Raw genomic sequence first — 26092 nt, 5'->3', positions numbered from 1 at the left:
AGATTCCAGTATTGGTTCTCACTGCTTGGTATGTAGCTTTGCTGTCACAAAACTGCTTATTTTTGAAGAACAATGATGATGACAGAATCCCTGCCTATCTCCTGGGTTTATGGCAAAGCTTAATAGGATCATGGATTTAAAATGTAATATGAACTGCAATGTTCCATGCAAATGCCAGTAACTGTTATTTTTAGACAGGTCCCCATTTCTAAACCAGGTTTATGTCCCAAAATCACTTGCTTAAAATATGCAAGATGCCTGAATAAGTCTATTGATTTAATTCACAATATGCTTAAGGCAGCAGCAGGAGAGAAAGTGGTGTGGGAAGTGAGATAAAGATAGAAAAATAAACTCCAATTCTCTTTTCATTATCTCCTCTCTAGATCAATTATTCTCCAAGTGTCTAAGGAGAGTGACAAAGGACAATTGGCCCCAAGCCAGTCTCTGATGAATGGAAACTGGAAGCTACTTAGAAGCTCGTAAGACAGTACATTGAATCTGAGCAATACATTAAGTTCTGAGCAGGCTTGATTTACTCATATGTGAAAAAGTATGTTATGTTTAGGGGAAAAAAATCAAAATTAGCAGAAGGGCAGATTAGTTTGTAAATGGCTAAAAAGGCAGAAAGTGAAAAACTGTTTTTAAGAAAAATTTGTCTTTCTATACATGATTTATCATAAAGAAGATATCTATTCTGTACCTGAACAAATTTTCCTTGCTTTTTAATAACTGTTTATAGTACTTTAAGTTGATATAAACAAAACTTTGTAGATGAAAATAATCAACAATTTTCTTTAGTAGGAAGAACAATGTTATTTTCACACTGCATCTCTTGAGTCAATTTGGAAATACTGCCACTGATTATAAATTGACATTCTAATTTTATTTGGCAAATTTGTAAAAGAAAATGAATAGTTCAAGCATCTCACTGATGATTAAAAAATGCAAACAGTAAGCACACAAATCTCTTGATTATGACAAGGTCTCCTACTTTAAAAACCTGCATTATTGAGTTTTTTTCATTCAGTCTTCTAATGAACTTTTTCAAATGGTGAGTGTTCCTCTGTGAACACCCCTTGCTGTGAAGGCATTTCTTGTGCCCTTACACATTAATGGTTCTTATCTTCAAGATCCTCTGACTCTCCCTACATGATCATTTTCTCAAGAACTTCATCACTCATAGTTTCAATTCTGATTCTAAAAAGTTCACTAGTGAAATAAACATAGCAGTATCTAACAAAGCAGACTACAAAGTCATATGTTTGGTTTTGGAATGTGCTGGGTAGTTACCCTGGCATAAGAATATAATTCATATCTTGTAAAATCACTTAAAAAAAAGTCTATACCATAAAGACCTGACTAAAAACTCTGGGAAGATGCCCACTTAATCTGCATGCCATCCTACATACCTCAGGCTATAATGTATTACATTGTACAAGGAATTTCTCTCTGATACCCTAATTATCATCAGTATGGTAGAAACGTCCTCACAGAAGTCCTGAAACAAAGAAGGATATGGGTGTGTATGTGCATGATTATAAAGTCACACTTTCCATTGAGATGTAAGGTATACAAAAGGAGGTTAGAGATGATAGAAAACAAAATATTCTTTAAATCTTCAAAAGGGTATACGCCAGGAAACTGCTCAACTCTTCTGAAATGTATTTCTTTAAAGTACAAATCCAACACTTAATAACATTAAGTTCCTCAGTTATTCTACTAACTGTGGACCTCTAGGAGCACTTCACAATAGTAAATTCGACCTCATTATTTTTCTTATAGCTTGTCTTTCTACTCAGGCCAAACAATAGTTACTATCTTAGATATATCACTTTCTCTTCTGTTAGCTTCCATTTGCCAAAGTGCCCTTTCCCTCCAAGTCTTCATGACAGCTCTCTAATTTCAGTTCAATTAATCACATTTCTTTGAATCTTGTATTATACTTTTTATGTCAATTTTATTTTCCTATTAAAGTTTTTAAAAATTTTTGTTGGATCTTCTGAGAATGGCTTGATTCTGGACATAATTCTTTATTTACTTATTTTTTTTACTTATTTTTACTGTAAACAAATGGGATACATCTTGTTTCTCCGTTTGTACATGAAGTAGAGGCATACCAATTGTGTAATCATACATTCATAGGGTAATAGTGTTTGATTCATTCTGTTACTTTTTCCTTCCCCCCCACCCCTCCCACCCCTCTTTTCCCTCTATACAGTCCCTCCTTCCTCCATTCTTGCCTCCCTCCCATCCCCCACTATGTGTCATCATCCACTTATCAGTGAGATCATTTGTCCTTTGGTTTTTTGAGATTGGCTTATCAGTGTGGAGATACCTTAGAAAACTTGGAATGGAACCACCATTTGTTATTGTTTTTAAACCATCTTTTGTTACGTTTGATGCTTAGCTCAAAATATATTTTAAAATTTTAGGAATAGAATTTATTCCTTAATATGATTCAGTGGTAGGAAAATATGAAGCTATAAATCCCTTTCACTTCCTTATCTAAAGAAGTAGAATGAAATATTACCAAAAGATTAAAAGATTATTAATTCTAGGAGGAAAGAAACTTGGATATTTCTGAAGTTAGAGAAAAGGCATAACGAAAGGAAGAAAGAAAATAACTCGAAGTTAACAAACTGGTAAAAGCAACAATTAACTAGAGGGGTGGAGAGCACCTTCTTTCATTGTAAAACACCACTGGTCAGAGTGCCTTCCACAATGCTTTAATTTTTTTGGAGGTACTGGGGATTGACCCCAGGAGTGCTCTACCACTGCAGTACATCCCTAGCCTCCTTCACAATTTTTTAAAAAATTGAGACTGGTCTCTAACTTTCGATCCTCCTGATTCGGCCTCTAGAGTAGTTGGGTTTCCAGGGGTGCGCCATAGCACCCAGCTTCATTTAATTGTTACAATGAAGAAATAAGTGGTTTTTCAAATTTGACAGATTTATAGAGTAAACAGATTTATAGAGTTAAAAGTAACTAGTTGAGGGGATCCAAAATGGCAGACTAGAGGGAGGCTGCGTTCATAGTCGCTCTGTAACTCCGGTTTCAAGCAGAGGATATCTGTTTCTTGGTGAGGCAGTTTTTGCTGCTTATCGATCCCCTGCTGTTTACCCCATTTGTCTGCTGTGATGACCTGCAGTCTGCCAGCATATCGCCTTTTTTGAGTGCAGATTGCTCACTGTCAGGCGCTATCATCCGCCATTTGCCTGCCTCTCTCCTGTCCATCGCCTGCCTTACACCTATCCATCACCCAATGCACGAGGTTCACCTCCCGATCATCCGACAACAGTCAGCAAACTGATCGCCAACCGCCAGTGGAGCACCAGTTGCCTGCTGTAGCCAGGAAGTTCACTGTTACAGTACCTGCAGGTTTAATTACATGTGGCTGCTGCAATTTTGAGACAACAGCCAGGCGCCATAAAACACCTGGCCAGACTGATTGAGCCCCATCTCCAGGATCCCTCAGCCTGACCAATCACTCCCTGCCTCTGGGGCCCTCACGTCGACTGACTGCTCCCGGGCGCCAGGACCCCCAGACCAACTGACTGCGCCCTATCACTGGGACCCAGACTGACTAATTGCACCCGGCCTCCAGGAACCCACAACCACACCAAACACACCCGACCTCCAGGACCCCTGCCTCATCAACCACATCCCGCCTCAAGGACCTCCTGCTGACCACGGCCACAGCCTGAGCTGCAGCTCTTCATTTGCCAACACATTTCAAGCCAGAGTGGCCATCCTGGATAATCCTGGAAGCTGTAGCTCTGATCTTTAAGTGGGGCAAATCCCATCCTGAGATGCCTGCTGGAGACTTGAAGCTCGTTGTCAGGGGCTATTTGGTCTAGGATTGTATAGTGTCTGAATTGGGCACTGCTAAAAGTGATCTCCCCTTAAAGAAAGGGTTTTGAAAACCTGTAGGGCCACTACAAGCCTATAGGGGGAAATCTGCAATACCCCAGATCTGCACTGCTAGAGGGGAAGATACATGAACAACATGAAAAAACAAGGGAAGAAAATGATCCAAACAAATCTAGATTCTATATTAATAGAATCCAGTGACAGTAGTTAGAAGAAATGTCAGAAAAGGACTTCAGATTATACATGATTCAGATGATTCGTGAAGCAAAGGATGAGATAAGAGAGCAAATGCAGGCAATGAATGATAATACCAACAAGGTGAAAGAGCAACTGCAGGAAGCAAAAGATCATTTCAACAAAGAGATAGAGATTCTCAAAAAAAAAAAAAAAAAAAACAAATGGAAATCCTTGAAATGAAGGAAACAATAAACCAAATAAAAAACTCAATGGAAAGCATCACCAAAAGCCTAGACCACTTGGAAGACAGAATATCAGACAATGAAGACAAAATATTTAATCTTGAAAATAAAGTTGCCCAAACAGAGAAGATGGTGAGAAATCATGAACTATGGGACATCATGAAAAGACCAAATTTAAGAATTACTGGGATTGAGGAAGGCACAGAGATACAAACCAAAGGAATGAACAACCTATTCAATGAAATATCAGAAAATTTCCCAAACCTGAAGAATGAAATGGAAAATCAAATACAAGAGGCTTACAGAACACCAAATGCACAAAATCACAACAGATCCACACCAAGGCACATTATAATGAAAATGCCTAACATTCAAAATAAAGATAGGATTTTGAAGGCCACGAGAGAAAAGCATCAGATTAGGGGGAGACCAATACGGATAGCAGCCGACTTCTCAACCCAGACTCTAAAAGTTAGAAGGGCCTGGAACAACATATTTCAAGCTCTGAAAGAACATGGTTGTCAACCAAGAATCCTATACCCAGCAAAACTTACCTTCAGATTTGAAGATGAAATAAAATCCTTCCATGATAAACAAAAGTTAAAAGAATTTACAAATAGAAAGCCTGCACTACAGAATGTTCTCAACAAAATATTCCATGAGGAGGAAATGAAAAACAACAATGTAGGTTAGCAAAGGGAGGAACTACCTTAGAGAAAAACCACTCAAAGGAGAAACGGAGCCAAGTTAAAAACCAAAAATAAGCCAAATGACTGGGACTACAAATCATATCTCAATAATAACCCTGAACGTTAATGGCCTAAACTCATCAATCAAAAGATACAGACTGCCAGAATGGATTAAAAAGAAAGACCCAACAATATGCTGCCTGCAAGAGACTCATCTCACAGAAAAAGACATCCACAGACTAAAGGTGAAAGGATGGGAAAAAACCTACCACGCACATGGACTCAGTAAAAAAGCGGGGGATTCCATCCTTATACCAGATAAAGTGGATTTCAAGCCAAAGTTAGTCAGAAGGGATAAAGAAGGACATTTCATACTGCTTAAGGGAACCATAAATCAGGAAGACATAATGATAGTAAATATTTATGCCCCAAACAATGGTACATCTCTGTACATCAAACAAATCCTTCTCAATTTCAGGAATGACATAGACCACAACACAATAATTCTGGGTGACTTTAATGCACCACTGTCATAAGTAGATAGATCTTCCAAACAAAAACCAACCAAAGAAACCATAGAACTCAATAACACAATCAATAACCTAGACTTAATAGACATATATAGAATAATCCATCCATCAACGAGCAGATTCACTTTCTTCTCGGCAGCACATGGAACCTTCTTGAAAATAGACAATATGTTATGCCACAAAGCAGCCCTTAGGAAATGCAAAAAAATAGAGATAATGCCTTGTGTTCTATCAGATCATAATGGACTAAGAGTAGAAATTAATGACAAAATAAAAAAAAAAATTACTCCAACACCTGGAGACTAAGTAATATGCTATTGAATGAAACATGGATAACAGAAAACATCAGGGAGGAAATAAAAAAATTCTTAGTGGTCAATGAGAATGATGATACAACATATCAAAATCTCTGGGACACTATGAAAGTGGTACTAAGAGGAAAATTCATTGCATGGAGCGCATTCCAGAAAAGGATGAAAAGTCAACAACTAAATGACCTAACATTACAGCTCAAAGCCCTAGAAAAAGAAGAACAGAAAAACAGCAAAAGTAGTAGAAGGCAGGAAATAATTAAAATCAGAGCTGAAATCAATGAAATTGAAACAAAAGAAACAATTCAAAAAATTGACAAAACAAAAAGTTGGTTCTTTGAGAAAGTAAACAAAATAGACAAACCCTTAGCCACACTAACAAAGAGAAGGAGAGAGAAAACTCAAATTACTAAAATTCATGATGAAAGAGGAAATATCACTACAGACACCACTGAGATACAGAACATAATGAGAAGCTACTTTGAAAATTTGTATTCCAACAAAATAGAAACTACCAAAGACATTGACAAATTTCTAGAGACATATGCTCCTCCCAAACTGAACCAGGAGGACATACACAATTTAAACAGATCAATATAAGCAATGAAATAGAAGAAGCCATTAAAAACCTACCATCCAAGAAAAGCCCAGGACCAGACGGATTCTCAGCTGAGTTCTACAAGACCTTCAAAGAAGAACTCATTACAATACTCCTCCAAGTATTTCAGGAAAAAGAAAAGGAGGATACCCTACCAAACTCATTTTATGAAGCTAATATCACCCTCATACCCAAACCAGGAAAAGACACATCAAGGAAAGAAAATTTTAGACCAATATCCTTGATGAATATAGATGCAAAGATCCTTAACAAAATATTGGCAAACCGTATCCAAATACATATTAAGAAAATTGTGCACCACGATCAAGTGGGGTTCATCCCTGGAATGCAAGGATGGTTCAACATTCGTAAATCAATAAACATAATCCATCATGTCAATAGACTTAAGGATAAGAATCATATGGTTATTTCAACTGACGCAGAAAAAGCGTTCGACAAAATACAACACCCCTTCATGCTCAAAACACTAGAAAAAATAGGGATAGTAGGAACATACCTGAACATTGGAAAGGCTATTTATGCTAAGCCCATGGCCAACATCATTCTTAATGGAGAAAAACTGAAACCATTCCCCTTAAAAACGGGAACTAGACAGGGATGTCCTCTTTCACCACTTCTATTCAACACTGTCCTCGAAACTCTAGCCAGAGCAATTAGGCAGACTAAAGAAATTAAAGGGATACCATTAGGAAAAGAGGAACTTAAACTGTTACTATTTGCTGATGACATGATTCTCTATTTAGAGGATCCAAAAAACTCCTCCAGAAAACTTCTAGACCTCATCAATGAATTCAGCAAAATAGCAGGCTATAAAACAAACATGCATAAATCTAAAGCATTTTTATACGCAAGCGATGAAACAGCTGAAAGGGAAATGAGGAAAACAACTCCATTTGCAATAGCCTTAAAAAAAAATAAAATACTTGGGAATCAATCTAACCAAAGAGGTAAAAGATCTCTACAATGAAAACTTCAAAACATTGAAGAACGAAATTGAGGAAGACCTCAGAGGATGGAAAGATGTCCCATGTTCTTGGATAGGCAGAATTAATATTGTCAAAATGGCCATACTACCAAAAGTGCTATACAGATTCAATGCAATTCCAATTAAAATCCCAATGATGTACCTTACAGAAATAGAGCAAGCAATCATGAAATTCATCTGGAAGAATAAGAAACCCAGAATAGCTAAAGCAATCATTAGCAGGAAGAATGAAACAGGGGGTATCGTAATATCAGAACTTCAACTATACTACAAAGCAATAGTAACAAAAATGGCATGGTATTGGTACGACGATAGACAGGAAGATCAATGGTACAGAATAGAGGACACAGACACAAACCGAAATAAATACAATTTTCTAGTACTTGAAAAAGGTGTCAAAAATATGCAATGGAGAAAAGATAGCCTCTTCAACAAATGGTGCTGGGAAAACTGGAAATCCATATGTAACAGAATGAAACTAAACCCCTATCTCTCACCCTGCACAAAAATCAACTCACAATGGATCAAGGACCTTGAAATCAGACCAGGGATCCTACATCTTATAGAAGAAAAAGTAGGTCCAAATCTTCAACTTGTTGGCTTAGGATCAGACTTCCTTAACAGGACTCCATAGCACAAGAAATAAAAGCAAGAATCAATAACTGGGATAGATTCAAACTAAACAGCTTTCTTTCAGTAAAGGAAACTATCAGCAATGCAAAGAGAGCCTACAGAGTGGGAGAATATCTTTGCCACTCATAGTTCAGATAGAGCACTAATTTCCAGAATATATAAAGAACTCAAAAAACTCTACACCAAGAATACAAATAATCCAATCAACAAATAGGCTAAGGATATGAACAGATGCTTCACAGAAGATCTATAAGCAATCAACAAACATAAGAAATAATGTTCAACATCTCTAGTAATAAAAGAAATGCAAATCAAAACTACACTAAGATTCCATTTCACCCCAATTAGAATGGCAATTATCAAGAATACAAGCAACAGTAGGTGTTGAAGAGGATGTGGGGAAAAAGGTACACTCATATTCTGGAAAGCAGTGTGGAGATTCCTTAGAAAACTTGGAATGGACCCACCATTTGACCCAGCTATCCCACTCCTCGGCCTATACCCAAAGGACTTAAAATCAGCATACTACAGAGATGCAGCACAATAGCCAGACTGTGGAACCAACCTAGATGTCCTTCAACTGATGAATGGATAAAGAAACTGTGGTATATATATATATATATACAATGGAATATTACTCAGCTATAAAGAATAATAAAATTATGGCATTTGCTGGCAAATGGATGAAATTGGAGAATATCATGCTAAGTGAGATAAGCCAATCTCAAAAAAACCAAAGGACGAATGATCTCGTTGATAAGCGGATGATGACACACAATGGTGGGTGGGAGGGGGGCAAGAATGGAGGAAGGAGGGACTGTATAGAGGGAAAAGAAGGGTGGGGGGGGGAAAATAATAGAATGAATCAAACATCATTACCCTATATAAATGTATGATTACGCAAATGGTATGCTGTTACTCCATGTACAAACAGAAACAACATGTATCCCATTTGTTTACAATAAAAATAAATTTTAAAAAAAGTAACTAGTTGAAAGTTATACTCCTAGTTTATGATGTGAGAAAAGACTCATTCCTAGAACCTGCATGATGCAAATTTTCAGAGAAGAGCATATTCCCTCGAGAATAAAAATATAAGAAAGTACATTTATAAAAACCGTTGAATCCATTAGAATGTTCCCTAGGACTTCACTGATCCAATAACTTTGGTTTCTATGTGGTGATTTACAATGGAACTTAAGGCATTAGTTTTGAAGTTACATTTGAAAAGTCAGTGAATAAGCTGTAATAGTTTTGTTACCTAAGTACACGAACATGTGTAAAGGTGATCAAAATACCCAAGTAACAGTAATAGTGGACATTTTACCAAGAAATGCAAAAATATTATGCCATGTAAAAACTTGTTGAATGCTTGTGTTTTTTTTTTTAATTTCCGTTTTCATCATTTTCCTTTAAAATTTTTCATAAATACAATCTACATTTATTTTGGATAAAACTCAGGTAAATCTCAATATATTTCAAATATACAAAGATATAAAACAGTTCACAGGATCTTTTACCTTCTGGATCATAGGTTTGAAACACTCTCCTTGCTTGTTCTGAAGGAGCCTCAGGAGCAACTAAAGCCATATCCTGAAAAGATAAAACACATGCAATCAATCAGCTTTATCACCATGACAATAAAAATAACACAAATACTAGATTAGGGAGAAAAATTGATAAGAACTCAGGTTTTGATCTACTTAGGTATCACAGATGTGTGACTAGAGATGTTACAAACTCCCCAGGCCTTGATTTATATGTGAAAAATGGGAATAATACTTCAAACACAGAAAAGCATTGAGAATTACACATGAAGGTTTCTATGAACACTTGAGGAGTAACATTATACAGGTAGTTACTATAAAAATGCAATCTAAGGGCTGGGGTTGTAGTTCAGTGTCAGAGTGCTTGCCTAGCACATGTGAGGTGCTGGGTTCAATTCTCAGCACTGGATGTAAATAAATAAAATAAAGGTCTATTGCTGACTAAATAAAATAAAATAAAATAAATGCAATCTACAACAGTCAATGATTTATGAGTTTCTTTTACATGATTATAGATATTAAGAACTATAACAAATATATTTTAGTTTTTAAACACTCAAAACTAAGATTTTTGCAGCAAAGAATTTATAGTATTATACATAGTAATGCATTTGAAATTTATCACTTTGGTAAAATCATGATTCAGCAATGCTTTTAAAGATTAATCAATCAAGTTCTACATGTCCAAATTTTTAATTTTTCTAACTCATTGGAAACATCCTAAGGCAGAATTATTCCTTTTCCTCATAAAACAAATAATCTATCATAACTAATTTATCACAGTGAGCATTACTGTTTACTACAATTCCATAGCACAAAAATTCAGTGTTATCTTTTGATTGTTCACAAAGCTTTCTTCCAAACACCTAAGTCATTGTAAAATTCTACTACTTAGTTGACATGAATCTAGGCCTAGAATGTAGGCTCCTGTTGTCTTCTGTCCATAGCTTTTACACCTTCGCCTATAATTGTGCTGAGATAAAACTCAGAGAACATGTTTCCCTTCCCACCATCTCAAATCCTTTTAAAGAAGTTGTGGAACACAAATGTTAAATAAAAATTAAAATGCTCTTCTGTGGAAATAATTTTTCTAAGAAATATAATAATTTTTGTTTTAACTTCTATATATGTTCTAGTATCGGCTTTAGCTTAACTTTTTATACTCCTACATATTTTTTCAATTCTCTCTTCTGGGATGATTGTTGGAATTTTAGGATGAACAGAACACTGAACTCCTGATTAAGGAGAAGCTCAACAGCAGATCAAATTTTATTCTGTTCACAGACAAATGAACTAAGAATTACAGTAATTCTTAACTGGTCATGAGCCTAGGTTCCTGAGAATCTTAGCAGCACATTCAGTTTTTATGAAAAAGTAGGAATGGGAATCAAAACAAGGTAAATTATGCAAGCCTTTGCAAACTTTTATGTATTCCAATAAAGATGAAATAATTTAAAAATCTGTTATTTTTTGGCATTAACCAAATTTAGTAATGTACATTGTTTCCCATTTACCAGCCTTTGATAGAAACTTGTCATTATCCCCCTTTCCTGCATTTTCAATGTTATTTTGCTGATAATGCACATGTTGAGGGACAAGTTTGCTTTTGATCTTTCAATGCCTTTCAGATTTCCTTTATTGCTGGATGTTCTGATTTTGTCAAATCTTCAGCTATTATAAATGATGCAGCAAATATGAACATGTAACTTCATACATGTATAGTTACATAAGAACAGACAAAGTGAGACTGCTAGGAAAGGAAGGATGCTTTTGTAATTCTGGTATATCACCACACTCATGAGTTAATGTTTGCTTATTAACCTATTTCCAAACAATATTTCTTAAAACCTTTCTTCTTTGTTTTAATGCATCACAAATACAGCCTTTGCTCTATAAATCTGGGTTGCAGCTAGTTGTGTCAGCTCTCAGATTTGGGAAGCAATCAGCAACACTGGGTTTATAATCCTTCAGCTTCCTTTATCAATCTCAAAACCTTAGTTGTAAAAATTTCTACATCTAGTATAATTTTTATGTTACTTGTTATATCTATTAATTTTTCAATACTTCCTTTTGAGAAAACTGTTGAAATTTGTACATGAACACTACAACTGAACTTCTGGCTTGGGTAAAACTCAAAAGCAGACCAAATTTTATGCAATGGGGAATTTATAGGGCATGGGATAAAGATAACAGTCATTCTTTCTATTCACATTTGTTCCACTTTAACCTTTTTTTTAAATAAGTGATAAGAAAAGATTTGAAATGAGTTTTAAATTAGTACTTAGAATTTGTAAGTATTACTTTATAGAAACAGAAAAAAAGAGAAAATCAGGTTTTTTTCCCTTGGTTAAAAAACAAAATAGTATTAATTCTTCCAATCTATGAAGACAGGATATTTTTCCATTTATTTGAATCAATTTCTTTTACCAATGTTTTGTGATTTCCAGTGTATAGGTCTTTTACCTCCTTAGTTATATTCCTAAATATTTTTTGGGGTAGCTATTGTGAATGGAAGCACTCTCATTTTTTTTTTTCTTAGTTTGTTGTTAGTGAATAGAAATACTGATTTTTGTGTATTGATTTAGTATCCTGAAACTTTACTGTATGTGTTCACTAGTTTCAGCAGTTCTGAATGGAATCTGTAGGGTGTTTTATATATAAGATCACATATCAGTACACTGATGATTTCAATTCTCCTTTCCCAGCTGGATGCCTTTTAATTCTTTTTCCTGCCAATCTGCTGTGGCAAGACTCTCGATACTTTGTTGAATAGAACTGATGAGTATGGATGTCCTTGTCTTCTTCCAAATCTTACAGGAAAGGCTTTCAGTTTTTCCTTGTTGAGAAGTTGTGGGTTTCTTACATGTGACCTTTACTGTGCTGAGGTAAATTTCTTCTATACTTAATTTGGTGAGTTTTATCATGCATTCATGCTGAATTTTGTCAAATGTTTTTTCTCTGCATCTACTGAGATGATTGTATAGTTTCTCTCCATTCTGTTAATGTGATGTATTACATTTATTGATTTATGAATGTTGAACCATCCTTGTGTCTCATGGATAAATCCTACTTGGTCTCAGCAAATTATCTTTTTCACGTGTTTGCCGAATTTGGGTTGCTAGTATTTTGTTGAGAATTTTTGCAATATCATCAAGAATAGTGGCCTATAATTTTCATTTCTTGTAATATCCTTGTTTGGTTTCGTATCAGGGTGATGCTGGTTTCAAAAAAGAGCTTGGAAGATTCCCACCTTTTTGATTTTCTGGAAGAGTATGAGAAGGATTGGTATTAGTTGTTCTTTAAATGCTTAGTAGAATTCAGCCATGAAGCAAGCAGGTTCCAGGTTTTCATTTGATAGAAGACTTTTTATTGATTCAATCTCCTCATGTGTTATTGGTCTGATTTTCTACTTTTTCATGATTCAGTTTTGGTAGTTGTATTTATCTAGGAAATCCATTTTTTCTAGGTTTTCAAGTTGTTGGATATAATTGTTCATAATGGTTTCTTATGACTATGATTAGAAGAATTAGCACTGTTAAAATGTTCATATCACCCAAAGTAAAATACAGATTCAATGCAATCCTGATCAAAATTATAACCCCATTTTTCATAGAAACAGAAAAGTCTTATTCCTAAAATTCATATAGAACACAAGATCCCAAATAGCCAGGTAACCATGAACAAAAAGAACAAAGCTGGACACTATCTGCTTTCAAAGTGTATTACAAAGCTACTGCAATTAAAGCACCATGGCAATGGCAAAGAATCAAAAAACAAACAAACAAACAATAAAAACAAACACACTGAACAATGGAATATTTGAAGAGCCCAGAAATTAACCTTCCTATGTCAAATGATTTTCAAAAAGTTGGCAAAAATGTATAAAAGAAAAAGGAAGATCCTAATGAATGGTATTGAGAAAACTGTATTTCCACTTGTAGAAGAACAAAACTGAACCCTTACCTCATTCCATATACAAAATGGAAGAAAACTTAAATGTAAGACCAGAGACTGTAAAACTGCTAGAAGAAAACAGAGGAAAACTATATGATATCAATCTGGGCAATGATTTTTTGGACTTGACCCCAAAAGTACATGCAACAAAAACAGACAAATGAAATTACATCAAATTAAAAAGCTTCTAAACAGCAAAGAAAACTGTGCAGAAACAATCTACAGATTAGGAGAAAATATTGGTAAACTATACATCTAATAGATTAATATCCAAAGTATATAAGGAGCTCCAACAACTCAGTAAGAAAACAAAAAACAAATTAAAAAATGTTCAAGGTATCTGAATAAATATTACTCAAGAGAAGTCACACAAATGGCCAGCATCTATATGAAAAAATACTAAATATCACTTTTTATTAGGGGAATGCAAATTACAACCACAATGAGATAATATTTTACACCTGTCACAATGGCTTTTATAAAAAAAGATGAAAGATAACAAGGGTTGTTGAGTGAATAGAGGAAAGGAAACCCTTTTATATTGTTGGGAATAAATGTAAATTAGTATAACCATTATGGAAAACTATATGTAGGTTCCTTGAAAAATTAAAATAGAATTACCAGAAGACCCAGCAATATCACTACTAGGTACTTACACAAAGATCTGAAATAAAATCTGAAATCAAATAGTTCTTTGCAGCACTATTCACAGTAGCCAAGTTATACAATTAAGTTAAATGTCCCTCAACAGATGAATGCATAAATGTAGTATATAGAGAAAGTGAAATACGACTTAAAGGAAATTACCATTTACAACAACATGGAAAGAACTGGAGAACATTATGCTAAGTGACATAAGTTAGGCACAGAACAAATATTTTTTGTTCTCATATATATGAAATCTAAAACAACTGAATTCATAAGAGCAGAGAGCAGAGTGGTGGTTATAGAAGTAGGAGAAATGGGGACAAAATGTTAAAGGGGATAAAAATTACAGATAAGTAATTTTTTGAAACTTCTATTTCATAGCTTGGTAAAGATAGATAATAAATATTATACATTTCAAATTGCTAAGAGGGTTAATCTTGAATGTTCTCACCAAAAACTATTTGAGATGATAGATCATTAATTAATATGATTTAATTATTCTTCATTGTATTAAAAAAATCACAACATCACTTTGTATCCCAGAAATTCATATAAGGTGTCAACTTATAATAAAAAATAAAACATTGAGAATAAAAGTAAAACAAAACACCTTTTAGGGGGATGAAATGGTGGAGAATATTATCAAAGTATTACTTCACTATTTCTACAAAGTAACATTTTGGGAAATTACAATTGTTTATAAAATTGAGGGAAGTCAGGAAGATTCCAGTTTTAGCTACACAAAAAGGTTTACATCAAAGGCTTCAGAAAATGCAGGAGTGGAAAATAAATTTAAGTGAACTACCCGATGCTTTGTCTCTAAGTTCCAAAGGTTACAAATAAAAAAAAAAATGTTTTGCTAATCTAGATAGGAATTATAATGAACTTCAATGAAAAATACACCATATATCTCTTGCCTCTGATCATGACTATATTAAAAAAAACTCAGCAGCAAAAACAAATGATTATGACTGTATTCCAATAAAACTTTATTTTACAAAAATAGGTGGTAGCTTGATTTTATTTGAGGGCCCAAGTTTGCTGACTTATTTGTTAAATATGCTTCCTTTTCTTCTAAAGATCTTGGGGTATAAAGATGTCTTAATCATCTTCATAAATATTTTGGCTATTGTCAGAAAGAGTAAACAATATGAAGAATTCTAAGTAGAAAGAAGAGAACCAAGAAAGATTGGAAGGTGGGGAAACCAGAGGAGTAGAAGAGGACTGAAAGAGAAAAGGAGAAGCAGCTAGAAAAGGGAAATCAGCTCTGATGGAAGAATGAATGGCTGTGACCTTTTAGAGTTCTGAGGTAATGGTTAAACATTCACGTACAACAAATGAAGTTATCTTAGTGCTTGGCACACTGTGAACACTCAACGTTTGTCAACTGTAAGCTTTTTACAGGTTATTAAAGACAGAACACAAGCATTAGAAGAGATATGGAAACAGATGAACGTAGGTTAATATAAAGAATATTTTTAAAAAGAAATTCAGGCAATGTACTGGTTGAAGTTAAGATATGTGAAGTATCTCAAAATTCCACATGTGGGTAACAATAACAAAACCATATGTTAACAACCTAAATGGAAACTCCCCTTTTCCTTCCAAAAACATCCCAATGGTACTGGCCAAGTCCCAGATAATAAAACCACCATATGTAATTGTTTCAAATAAAGCAAATTTTGTCTTGAACAACTGAAAAATCATGTTTTGCTCTGTTGGTCTCAATGATAGGCCAATTTGTTAAACTCTTTAGGAATTAACAGGCAATTTGTTAAACTCATTAGGAATGAACTCTTCTTAATCAAACCACTTATTTAAAGATGTGTTTAATAACAGAAGGGGGAAGAAGGGAGGGTGGAAGGACAACAGTAAATGCTAATGGAAATATTCCTAAAGTTCTCATCCATAAGTCAAAATTGGTACACAGTCCTCCAAAGTGATCCTGGCTTGCTTATTTTGAGTGTTTACAATGCCTTTTGGATTACTACAGAAAATGGTCTCAGTAAAAGTTATTTGTTTATATAATTAAATGTTTATTAATGAAAATCAGAAGTTATAAAATCATCCTCTATTCCACTAAAGTGTTTTATACTGAAATTTAAAAATTTGATTTAATATAAATTGCAGCACTAATTTTTACCATTTAATTTAAACATCTGTGAACAAGCTTCCTAATATAAATATCTGTAGCAGAATGATCCATGTTGCAAATTTGGTAATATACTAATATTAAATGTAGTGATTTGCTGTGCAAGTATGAATGGAAATACAGAATTTCATTCAATTTGGTGTGTTTTACAAGGCTAAAGCAAAATATTTTGGAGAGGTATTATAACTACCATATTTTTCTTATGGTACATAAAGGAAATAATTACAAAGGATAAAGTGAAATAGAACTTTTATGTAATACCTGTGTAAATGTGAAGAATATGAAGAGTATTCTACCCCTTAGATTTTCCATTTCTAAGACTTAATATAGTAACAGCTTTAGATTTCATAGTTAGAATATTTTCCTTATCTACCCACACAGCCATATATTTTATTTTTAAGACAGTCAAGTTTATTGGATGGTAGACTTAGTTGATGCACTTAGGATCACAGTTTAACACATGAAAGAAAACTATGTTGCTATATTTCCATGAATATTTTTAAAAATTATCTTTAAAAAATTTTTAAAATTAGGTAATTTTCTTATTACCTAATATGAAGTTCAAAAAAATACACACTAATCCTTTATTCTACTCAAATCAACCACTGATTACAATTAAGATTCCAATATTGTAATTCTAAGTTACTGGTGTTGGCAGCAACTTTTATCCCTAGTACCACTTAGAAGAAAATTTCAATTAAGTACAGCATCTAAACTCTGTTGTTACCATCAACAGGAAAACATCTTAAACATAAGAGAAAAATATTTCAATAATATCTGCTGTTAACTATATAAACTGACTCATAATCAAAATTATTTTTATTCTAAAAGCAATCCTCTATATTAGTCTGATAAAAATCAGATGCTTCGGTCAGAGGAATGTTAGGGTAAACAATTTCTATTTAGTCAGTTTACTATTCAACAGGGATTACTAAACAATAAGGATTTAAACATTATCTGCTCTCACCTTTACTTAATGGGCAAAGTGCCACAGAAAAGAAGGGGAATAAATCCAGAGGTAATAGGACTATCTAATATCCTACAATTGTGAAAGAATATCCCTTTCTCATGTAGCTCTTTGTATTATCAGGATAATTATTCACTGATCACCATAAACCTTTGAAAATGCTGTAACACTGGCTATCCTTCTGAACATGTAGTGAAACATAAGGACAATGTTAGCTAGATATAAGTAGTTTATTACTGAAAAGATCTTTGAAGTTTATTCATTATACTTTTCATTATTTATCAAGAACAACCTGCTGTCGTGAGTAATTAAAGAACCTCCAAAAACCTAACCTAACTTCAGGTACATATAACACATAAATAAATGACATGTTAGCTTGCAGACATTTTATAGTGTTAAAAGCCCCTTCCAAAAACAAGTTAATTGGAGTATAATTTACCTTTAAGTAAAATTTTACTTTAAAATCACTTTATAATCTACTTCATACCAACTCTTTGCCTACTAACTACACTTAGAATCTTTCCCATCATTTTTATAAGTCAATTATCAAATGCTCTCAATAGATGTAAAAATCACTTGGAAGTAGGTAGTACAGCATTACTTTTTCCATTTATTTCCATTGCTTTCCAAAATGTACAAAAAGCTCCAGCCTATCTCCATAGCAGTCTACTGCTACACGTATAGCACCAATTTGTGTTGTAAAATCATCAGTGTAGGAAACAATAAAAAACCTTTTGACGTTCTTCCTCCAGAAAAACACTATAATACATAGTGGAAATAAGGCAGTAGGAGGAAATGTTTGATAGATGAGCTATTCTTATATCATACTCATTATGGTTACTAATGAGTGGTGTTTTCCTCCCAGTATCGTGACTACACAGTTTGCTTTGCAGTCATCAGCTCTTCTTAACTGATTTCTGCCATAGGACACCTAGGGCCTCAAGTGTCCACTTTGTGAATGACTCTCCTATGCATCTAGTTTGCTATTATAGACATTTCTGGGAGAACTGAGAAAATAGTCTTTCAGATCACTATTTTCCCTTATTTATATAAATGCCACTTAAGAGCTGTTAGCTGTTTTCTTAATGAGATGCAGTAGTGAAAAGGCTAACCTGAGCATATGAATACTCACATAATTAAAGAAAAATGACTTTTACAGATGGTGGAATTTAGTATTATACAAACATAAAGGGTAAAAGATTTACTAAATCAAAAAAGTTTCTCTTTATTTCTAAGAAAAGACTTTGGATCATCAGAATGAAACACTTAAGTTACCAGGACACAAAGTAATCTGTTGTGGTAGATGACATTATTGTTTCCAATTAATTGTTCCTCCCCTTCTTTTGAAAAAAAGTTTTTAATTTGTTCTAATTAGTTATACATTACAATAGAAAGCATTTATGCACTTTGACATATCACACATACATGGGGCAAAATATTTTATTTTTCTGATGTACATGTTGTAGAATCACATTGGTCATGCAGTCACATATGTACATAAGGTAATAATGTCTGTTTCATTCTACTATTCTTCCTAACCCCATATCCCCTCCCTCCCTTCACTCCCTATTCTTCCCTAGCGCTCTTCCCCACCTTATTGTGAAACAGCACCCCAAATCAGAGAAAACATTCTGCCTTTGGTTTCTTAGGATTGGCTTATTTCACTTAGCATGATATTCTCCAACTCCATCCATTTACCTGCAAATGCCAAAATTCTATTCTTCTTTATGGCTGAATAATATTCCATTGTGTATATGTACCACATTTTCTTTATCCATTCATCTATTGAAGGGCACCTAAGTTGGTTCCATAGATTAGCTATTGTGAATTGCACTGTGAGGATTAATTATCATTGCGAATTAATGAGATCCTGAAGTCCTTTTCTATGAGAAGGGTTGACTCTCTTGCCCCACTGATATGTTTGACCAGGTAACTTTTTTGGGCCAGAGACATGCACTTGGAAGTGCCATTATGTCAGTTCCCAATAGAAGCTATAAGAACTCTGTCAAGTTTTGTGGAAGTCTCATTCTTACTCTTCTGTTCCTTCAAGTCAGATCTTAGAATAAAGGAAGCACACTGAGCACACCTGCAGCTAATGTGTAAATGAGAAAAATAAACTTTGGGGTGGATGTTTAGGAGAATGTTCAGAGGTGGTGGTGGTTCCCAGTTCAGGCAAAAAAAAAAAATTGGTAAGGCGTAGAGAATTTGAATATAATAGACTTAGTTAAAATCCTTTTATCACCCCCCCCCATAGGCATTTCTAAATACTCAGTGGTCAAATATTCCTCCTACCTGGAGGGTGGACAGCTCTTGTTGTCCTCTTCTTTAATGCCACTGTGGAAACCACTGAAATTTAGAGCTGTCTGTTAACTACAACAAAGGAATTAAAACCTGGTATTTTGGATGGGGTTTGATTCTGTTTGTATCACATGAATGTTTGCTCTTCTCATTCACACCTGACCTACTTCTTCCTCCCCTCTCCTTCCTCATGCTATTTGCTGACACAATTTTAACATAAGCTACATACAAAGGAATCTCATATGCAGACTTTCTGTGTTTCACATGGAAATGAATGCTTAAAAAGATTATGAAACTGAGTCTACTCAATACCAATTATCTATCCTGGGTAGGCCTGGATTAGTATGAATGAAAAGAGAGGGAAATCCTCCATCCTCCCCCAAGCAATTCTATCTCCCTAATATTTTAAACAAGGTTTCAATGACTGAAAAACAGTCACAGTACTCAAGTTTACAATATTTAAAACATTTCACATGGTTTGACAGAGAAGTTTATTGTTTATTAAGAGGTCTACTCTAATGAATTTGCTTTGCATAAATGCTTTGGATATTCATGTTCCATCTTATATCTCAAGATAAGCATTCATATAATGTGAAGATGATTTGCGAATAAATTTGATTATTCAAGCTGGTCTGATATTTGACCCCAGCCTCTGCCTGCTCCATCTCCTAGCACTAGGATGGTTCAACTATAAAACCAATTACTATTCTCCAAAAATAGTATGATCTTTCACATACCATATCTCTTTTTTCCAGACCTAGAAAACAGCTGTCCTTTCATATAATTCTAAAACTTACCATGTTCTTTCATTCAAGTGTCAATTCATCTGCGTTCACTTCTCCCTTCATCTCTACTCCATTCTAGCAAAATGATTTGTTTTTGTTTTCCTATAATTTGTTTATGACTTTGGAGATGACAGATTATAAAATGTAGATGAAAATGGTACTTTATAGGTTATTATGAGAATCAAATGAAGAATGCAAGTAAGATACTTAGCAAGGTACCCAGCAGACAACACTCAGTAAACGATTAAAATGTATTATTAATCCTTGAATTTCCACAGTATTGAATACAATGCCAAATGTTTGCTATATTAGGTAATGTGCAAAAACAAATCAGGTAGTGTCACAAAAAGGTAGGACACTGGAAAAATAGAGGTAGAAGAAATGGCAGCCATAATGCAAAAAGATTTCAAAGCTAGACCATGAGTGCCGAGCAGGAATTTTATAATCACATTCTAGGCAGACGGTAATAAGCAAAAGAAAAAAAAAAAAAAAAAAAAAAAACAAGGAAAAAATCAAACTTATTAAGACTTAGTGATGGTCATACATGAAATACCTAACATTTTTTCCTAACCTATAAATTCTACTGGTTACAATTTTTTTTCTCCAATTATGGACACAACTAGAGGTGCTGACTGATCAACACTGATCCACAGTATTGATGAAAGCTCATAGAATTTATATGTTTTATAATTTTAGGCCCTTCTATTGACAACAGTTTATATTTAGACAATTACTTGTATTATATTGTGACTAAAAATACACAAATTCTCAGGAGAAAAGGGACCTCTTCCAGGAAGCAAGACAATATCACGGACTTGACCAAGAAATAATTAAAAGAAAACGATTCAGAAAATATCCAAAAACTAGTTACACAAATATAGCTGCATGAGGACATCCAGAGTTGGAGCAGAGAGTCAACATTAATGTTGACTTTGTTTAAAAAGGCAAGAAAATTTATATTTGAAAATATTTCTGTTCAAAATATTTAAAAATAAAACTTTTAGAATTAGGATGGTACAAAGCATTAACATAATCCCAAGTTGCTGATGAGAGTCCCAAAGTATGGAAAGCAGGTAGAAAAAAGTTAGATTAAAAATTCATGTTTTTAAAACTGAAATAATTGAAAATGGTTAGTTTGTATAGACTTCTACCCAAACTTGCCAAGTATTTCAGATAGGAGAAGATTAACTTCGGTGTATTTTGTTACTTTGATTTTAGACAATAGGTATTAAAAATCACAAAAGCTATGTAAACTACAAAAAATACTTTAGCCTCTTAAATTCATTTTTTTTCTGTAGTAGTAAGAATCTAAACATACACAAACTCTAAAATTTACTTAAGATAAAAGGATGGGATGATGAAACTGCATTAAAATACAGAGAAAACTGTTAGAAAATGTGAATTAAGTATTTCAATTCCTATGAATTTTAACCAATAAATTTTCTTAATTGTGGTAAGCAGTAAAAGCTATAAAGCATCGTTTTGCTTCTTTTCCTTAGGATAGTTTATTTAGAGAAAACTGTTTAGGTAGAGAAATGCATAAATGTTAAAGCAGAACTCTGCAATTTTTAAACACCTAACAAAAAGGACCTAAACACTTAACTGTAGTGGTCTTCCTAATATATATACATCAATGAGTAAAACATGAAGCAGCCTGCTCAGTAGAGAATTCTACTTAGATTCCCATAACAGATACACCACTGTAGAGAATTCTATTTAGACTCCCATAATAGATACCACTTTAAGAATACTGTTCACTCCAAGAGAAAGAGGTAAATGTTTTTTGTTTCTCCTTCAAATTAAATTGTTTATACATTTTGTGTTTAAATGTTAATGTGTTTTCACATTAATGTGTGAATGTTCTTAATTAAAAACTCCTTTATCATAGGAAAGGTCAAAGGAAATATTATGTACACACATACAAAGAATCCTTTTATAACCATAAAAAAGAACAAAAAAGGGATGTCAAACTCATCTCCCAACTTCTAAAGAAAATCTGAAATGGATTATCAAGGGAATTAGTCACTGAACTTCTGAAGATGAAACTAGATGTTATAGGTATGTTTCAACTATTTTTATATTGGATCAGTGGCTGTCACCCCACATTGAGATTCAAGTGGACAAAAACCAAAGAACCTTTTGTCTACCGTTTACACATATCCTTGTAATACTAAAAGTACCATATAATATTAAAAGCACCTCATCTTGAATTTCATAATTCAAATTTCATAATTTCATAATTATGTATCACAAATTTTGTTATTAGTTCTTGAAGAAAAATTAAGAAAATGGCCCAAATAATTTATTCTTAAAACCCAAGTTCCAAGAAACCCAAAGAATCAAAAGGGAAATGATGGGAAAAACGAGAGCAAAAATATTCAACAAGCCTTTAAAGTATATAAATATGTATCAAGAAAAGACCTGACTCCTGAAAAATGAAAAAAAAAAAAAAAAAGTCAGAAGATGTATATCACACAACCTTGTTATAACAAGAACTGGTTTTATCTTTTGAAATTTAGGAAAAACCATTCACAAATAAAAATGAGTTTAAGTACAGGTTCTAAATTCTTTAAGCATCTCCTTTACAAAATAAATTTTTTACCTTGGCCATAGGTTTGCAAGTTCTTTACTAATCTCAGCAAAAGTACCATGACATGATTTCTCAAGACCCATGCCCAGAGCACACATTCCTTCTCAATATTATAAATCTAAAGGTTTTGTTCTGCCATAGCTCAGATGACCTGCCTGGAAAGTTTTCTATCCTACTTCATAGGAATTAAGTTTCCTTCTTTGAAGAGGTCCATTTACTTACTGCCTTTCACCTTCCCACAACTTCCTATTAGAAGGTTCTGTGGGAATTTTCCAGCTTGATGACTCTGCAGTACCTATAAGGTTTCTACAGTTAGATTCTGTGATATTCCCTCTCAGCACTAACTATAAAACTCCCATTTACAAAGGATGGCTTGTATGCATTACTCATAAACAGACTCCCTAAGATACTATGTCAAGGAGTACAGTATCAGTTTTGTTGTTTCACAGAGGCTGATGTTTAGACAATAAAAGATCTGTTTATACTAGGTAGAAAAGATGATTTATAAATATGGAAGACAGTTTAAAAACTTTAGGAAAAAAAATCTTCATAAAGATAGAAATAGTTGATAAATGATCAACCTGAAGTTTTATAAACTTTTCAAAAAACTGGTGAAACTCTTTTCCAATCTGATAAATATGTTTAATGATTGTCAATAGGTCAGGAAGATGGTTCTAGTAAAATTGAAAGCTAAGTTCTAGGCCACTGGACATCTCAAATAGGAAGTGATAAATGTCAAATAAACAGTTCAGCACTGGGGCTGGGGCTGGGGCTCAATGGTGAAGCACTTGCTTTGAATTCATGAGGCACTGGGTTTGATCCTCAGCACCACATAAAATAAATAAAGGTGTGTCCATCTACAACTAAAAACATTAAAAAAAATATTTCAGTACTCAAACTTGAAATCATGAATTTAACTTGTACTTTTTAAATAATTAAAATTCTTAAAAGTTATAAGAATAAAATCATTCATTTCAAAAGGGAAAACCAAAATAGATTCACTGAAGGGAAACAATTCTTATACATGTTCAAACCATGAAAGTAAATCTTAAACATAACAGTAAATAGTTTTACAATGCTTATTTGTAAATGTTCAACAAAGCTGGTCTGTTGACTTATACGGGTGTTTAAATTGATCAGGTAAAAAAAAAAAAAGCTAGTTCTTCAGCTATATTCCTTCCATATAGGGTATAGTAAGTATTAAGTACTATTTCTTGGTTTCTAAGCTTAGCATAATAGCCATTGCTAAAATAAAACACCCAAGTCTGGGTACTTCCCAAAGAATGGGAGTTTATTTGACTTCAAGTTTTGGAGACAGAGTCCATCTGTCTCGTCTCTAGTGAGGGCCCCTTGACTGCCTCCCAACATGGTAGAGAGGGGTACATGCAGAAGAGGCTAAGGAGGCAATATAGCCTTGCTTTGTAACAATTCACTCTTGTCAGAAGTAACCTCTGTCTTGCTGAGAGTTAAGTCCCCAATGACCTAATTACCTCCCACCAGGCTCCTTTTCTTAAATGTTCCATCACCTCTCCTCACTGACATACTGGGGAACAAGAGGGTAGCATGTAAACTTCTGGAGGACTGGCCACTTCTAACCTGTAGAATGGATCTAAGGAATTCTTATAATCAAAGAGTATTTAGCAGTCTTAAGTTCCCTCCTTACAGTGTTTCTCATAGCTATATATCACAATTTTTATTAGGATCAATATTGACTGTTTGGTAAGATCAATCTGGTGATCCTTGGTCTGTTCACACTTAAAAGTAACCAGAAAGCACTGTCTGTGTGAGCAGGACTTGTAAAAACCTCACTGTGAGATTATTTGATTGGGCCATTTCAATGAGAGAGCCCAAATGGCAGTCTCTTATTATCTCTTGAACTAGTCAATATGCATAAAGAAAAATCCTCTGGTTTCCTGCCCTTTGTCTTTATAATTGAGATTCCACCAACCAATTCATCATGCATTCTGTTTCATTGTTTGAAAATGTGCTGACTGCTTACCAGGCTACCCAGAATTCTCTATTGCCAAAGGACTCTCTCATTTCTAATTCTTAACCCTTAGTGCTAGGCCTATCTTCCTAAAATCAATGGTAACATTCTAAGAAGTCAAATCTTGATTTTTATCTCATTTGTCACTGTCTTGCCCTATAACCCTGAGCAAATCAGTGTTCTTTCCTTCCTATATGTGAAAAGGCATAAGTAAAAAATCAAACATTTATGATATGATTAAGATGACGATTAAGGCAAAAAAACTCTAAAGCTTGATGATGTCATATTAAAGCAATTTTGACATGCATGAAGGTTTAAAAATTTTTTTTTTGTTTAGTTGTAGATGAACACAATACCATTGTTTTATTTTAAATTATTTTTATGTGGTGCTGAGGATCAAACCTAGTGCCTTACACATGCCAGGCAAGTGCTTTACCACTGAGCTACAGCCCTGACCCCTACATGAAGGTTTTTAAATGGATGTGCACACACCTACTTTTTACAAAACTACTTAAAAATAAAAACAATTTATTGGTACTACCTACGTAATTTTAAGAGAAATATACCAAGGAAGACAATATCAAATAGTTACTTCCATCGAGAAGTTCAAACTAAAATAGTATAGGTGATACTATCAAGTCTCAAAAAGAAGTAGGGTATTCTAAACCATTCTTTCTCATATTACATTTAAAAGGAAACTTTAAATGTTAGTGAACTTTCAAAATAGTGACAATTACAGGATGATAAGTACTAGAACTGGTTTTTTCAAAAGGTACCGTATCTTGAGGATATGGTACTATATCTTAAGAATATCTTGAACACTTAACACACAGGACTCTCTGACATAAAATCTTAGTTTTTCCACTAAGTACCAGGAAACAATAACATCAAACCAAGAACATTTTGTTATAATGAAAATTTTAACTGACAAACACCTCTTTGAATCAATGAATTATCTATAAATATAAAAGCTCAAAAAAAAAAAAAACAACAACAATCAAAAATCTGAGGTCAAGTTCTGCATTTAAAAAAAAGATAAGGCCAGGCATGGTGGTGCACACCGGTAAACCCAGCGGCTCAGGAGGCTAAGGTAGGAGGATATCGGGTT

At 33.9% G+C, this 26092-nt stretch overlaps 1 protein-coding gene across 6 annotated transcripts in view; it reads right to left on the bottom strand.

The window, feature by feature from the left end:
- Positions 1–26092, bottom strand: part of Mindy3 (MINDY lysine 48 deubiquitinase 3) — an 84766-nt gene that overhangs the window by 11295 nt on the left and 47379 nt on the right. For all 6 annotated transcript variants that reach the window (XR_007104424.1, XM_047521250.1, XM_047521252.1 and 3 more), the window contains one exon: positions 9577–9649. Coding sequence is in view for 5 of the 6 variants with exons in the window: in XM_047521250.1 (XP_047377206.1) it covers positions 9577–9649 (73 nt within the window). In the remaining variant the exon portion in view is untranslated. The remainder of the gene's footprint in view (positions 1–9576; positions 9650–26092) is intronic.

Source organism: Sciurus carolinensis, chromosome 12 (assembly GCF_902686445.1).
Source record: "Sciurus carolinensis chromosome 12, mSciCar1.2, whole genome shotgun sequence".
NCBI lineage: Eukaryota > Metazoa > Chordata > Mammalia > Rodentia > Sciuridae > Sciurus > Sciurus carolinensis.
The sequence above is the reverse complement of the archived record's forward strand: the minus strand, read 5'-3'. Positions and strand labels throughout refer to the sequence as shown.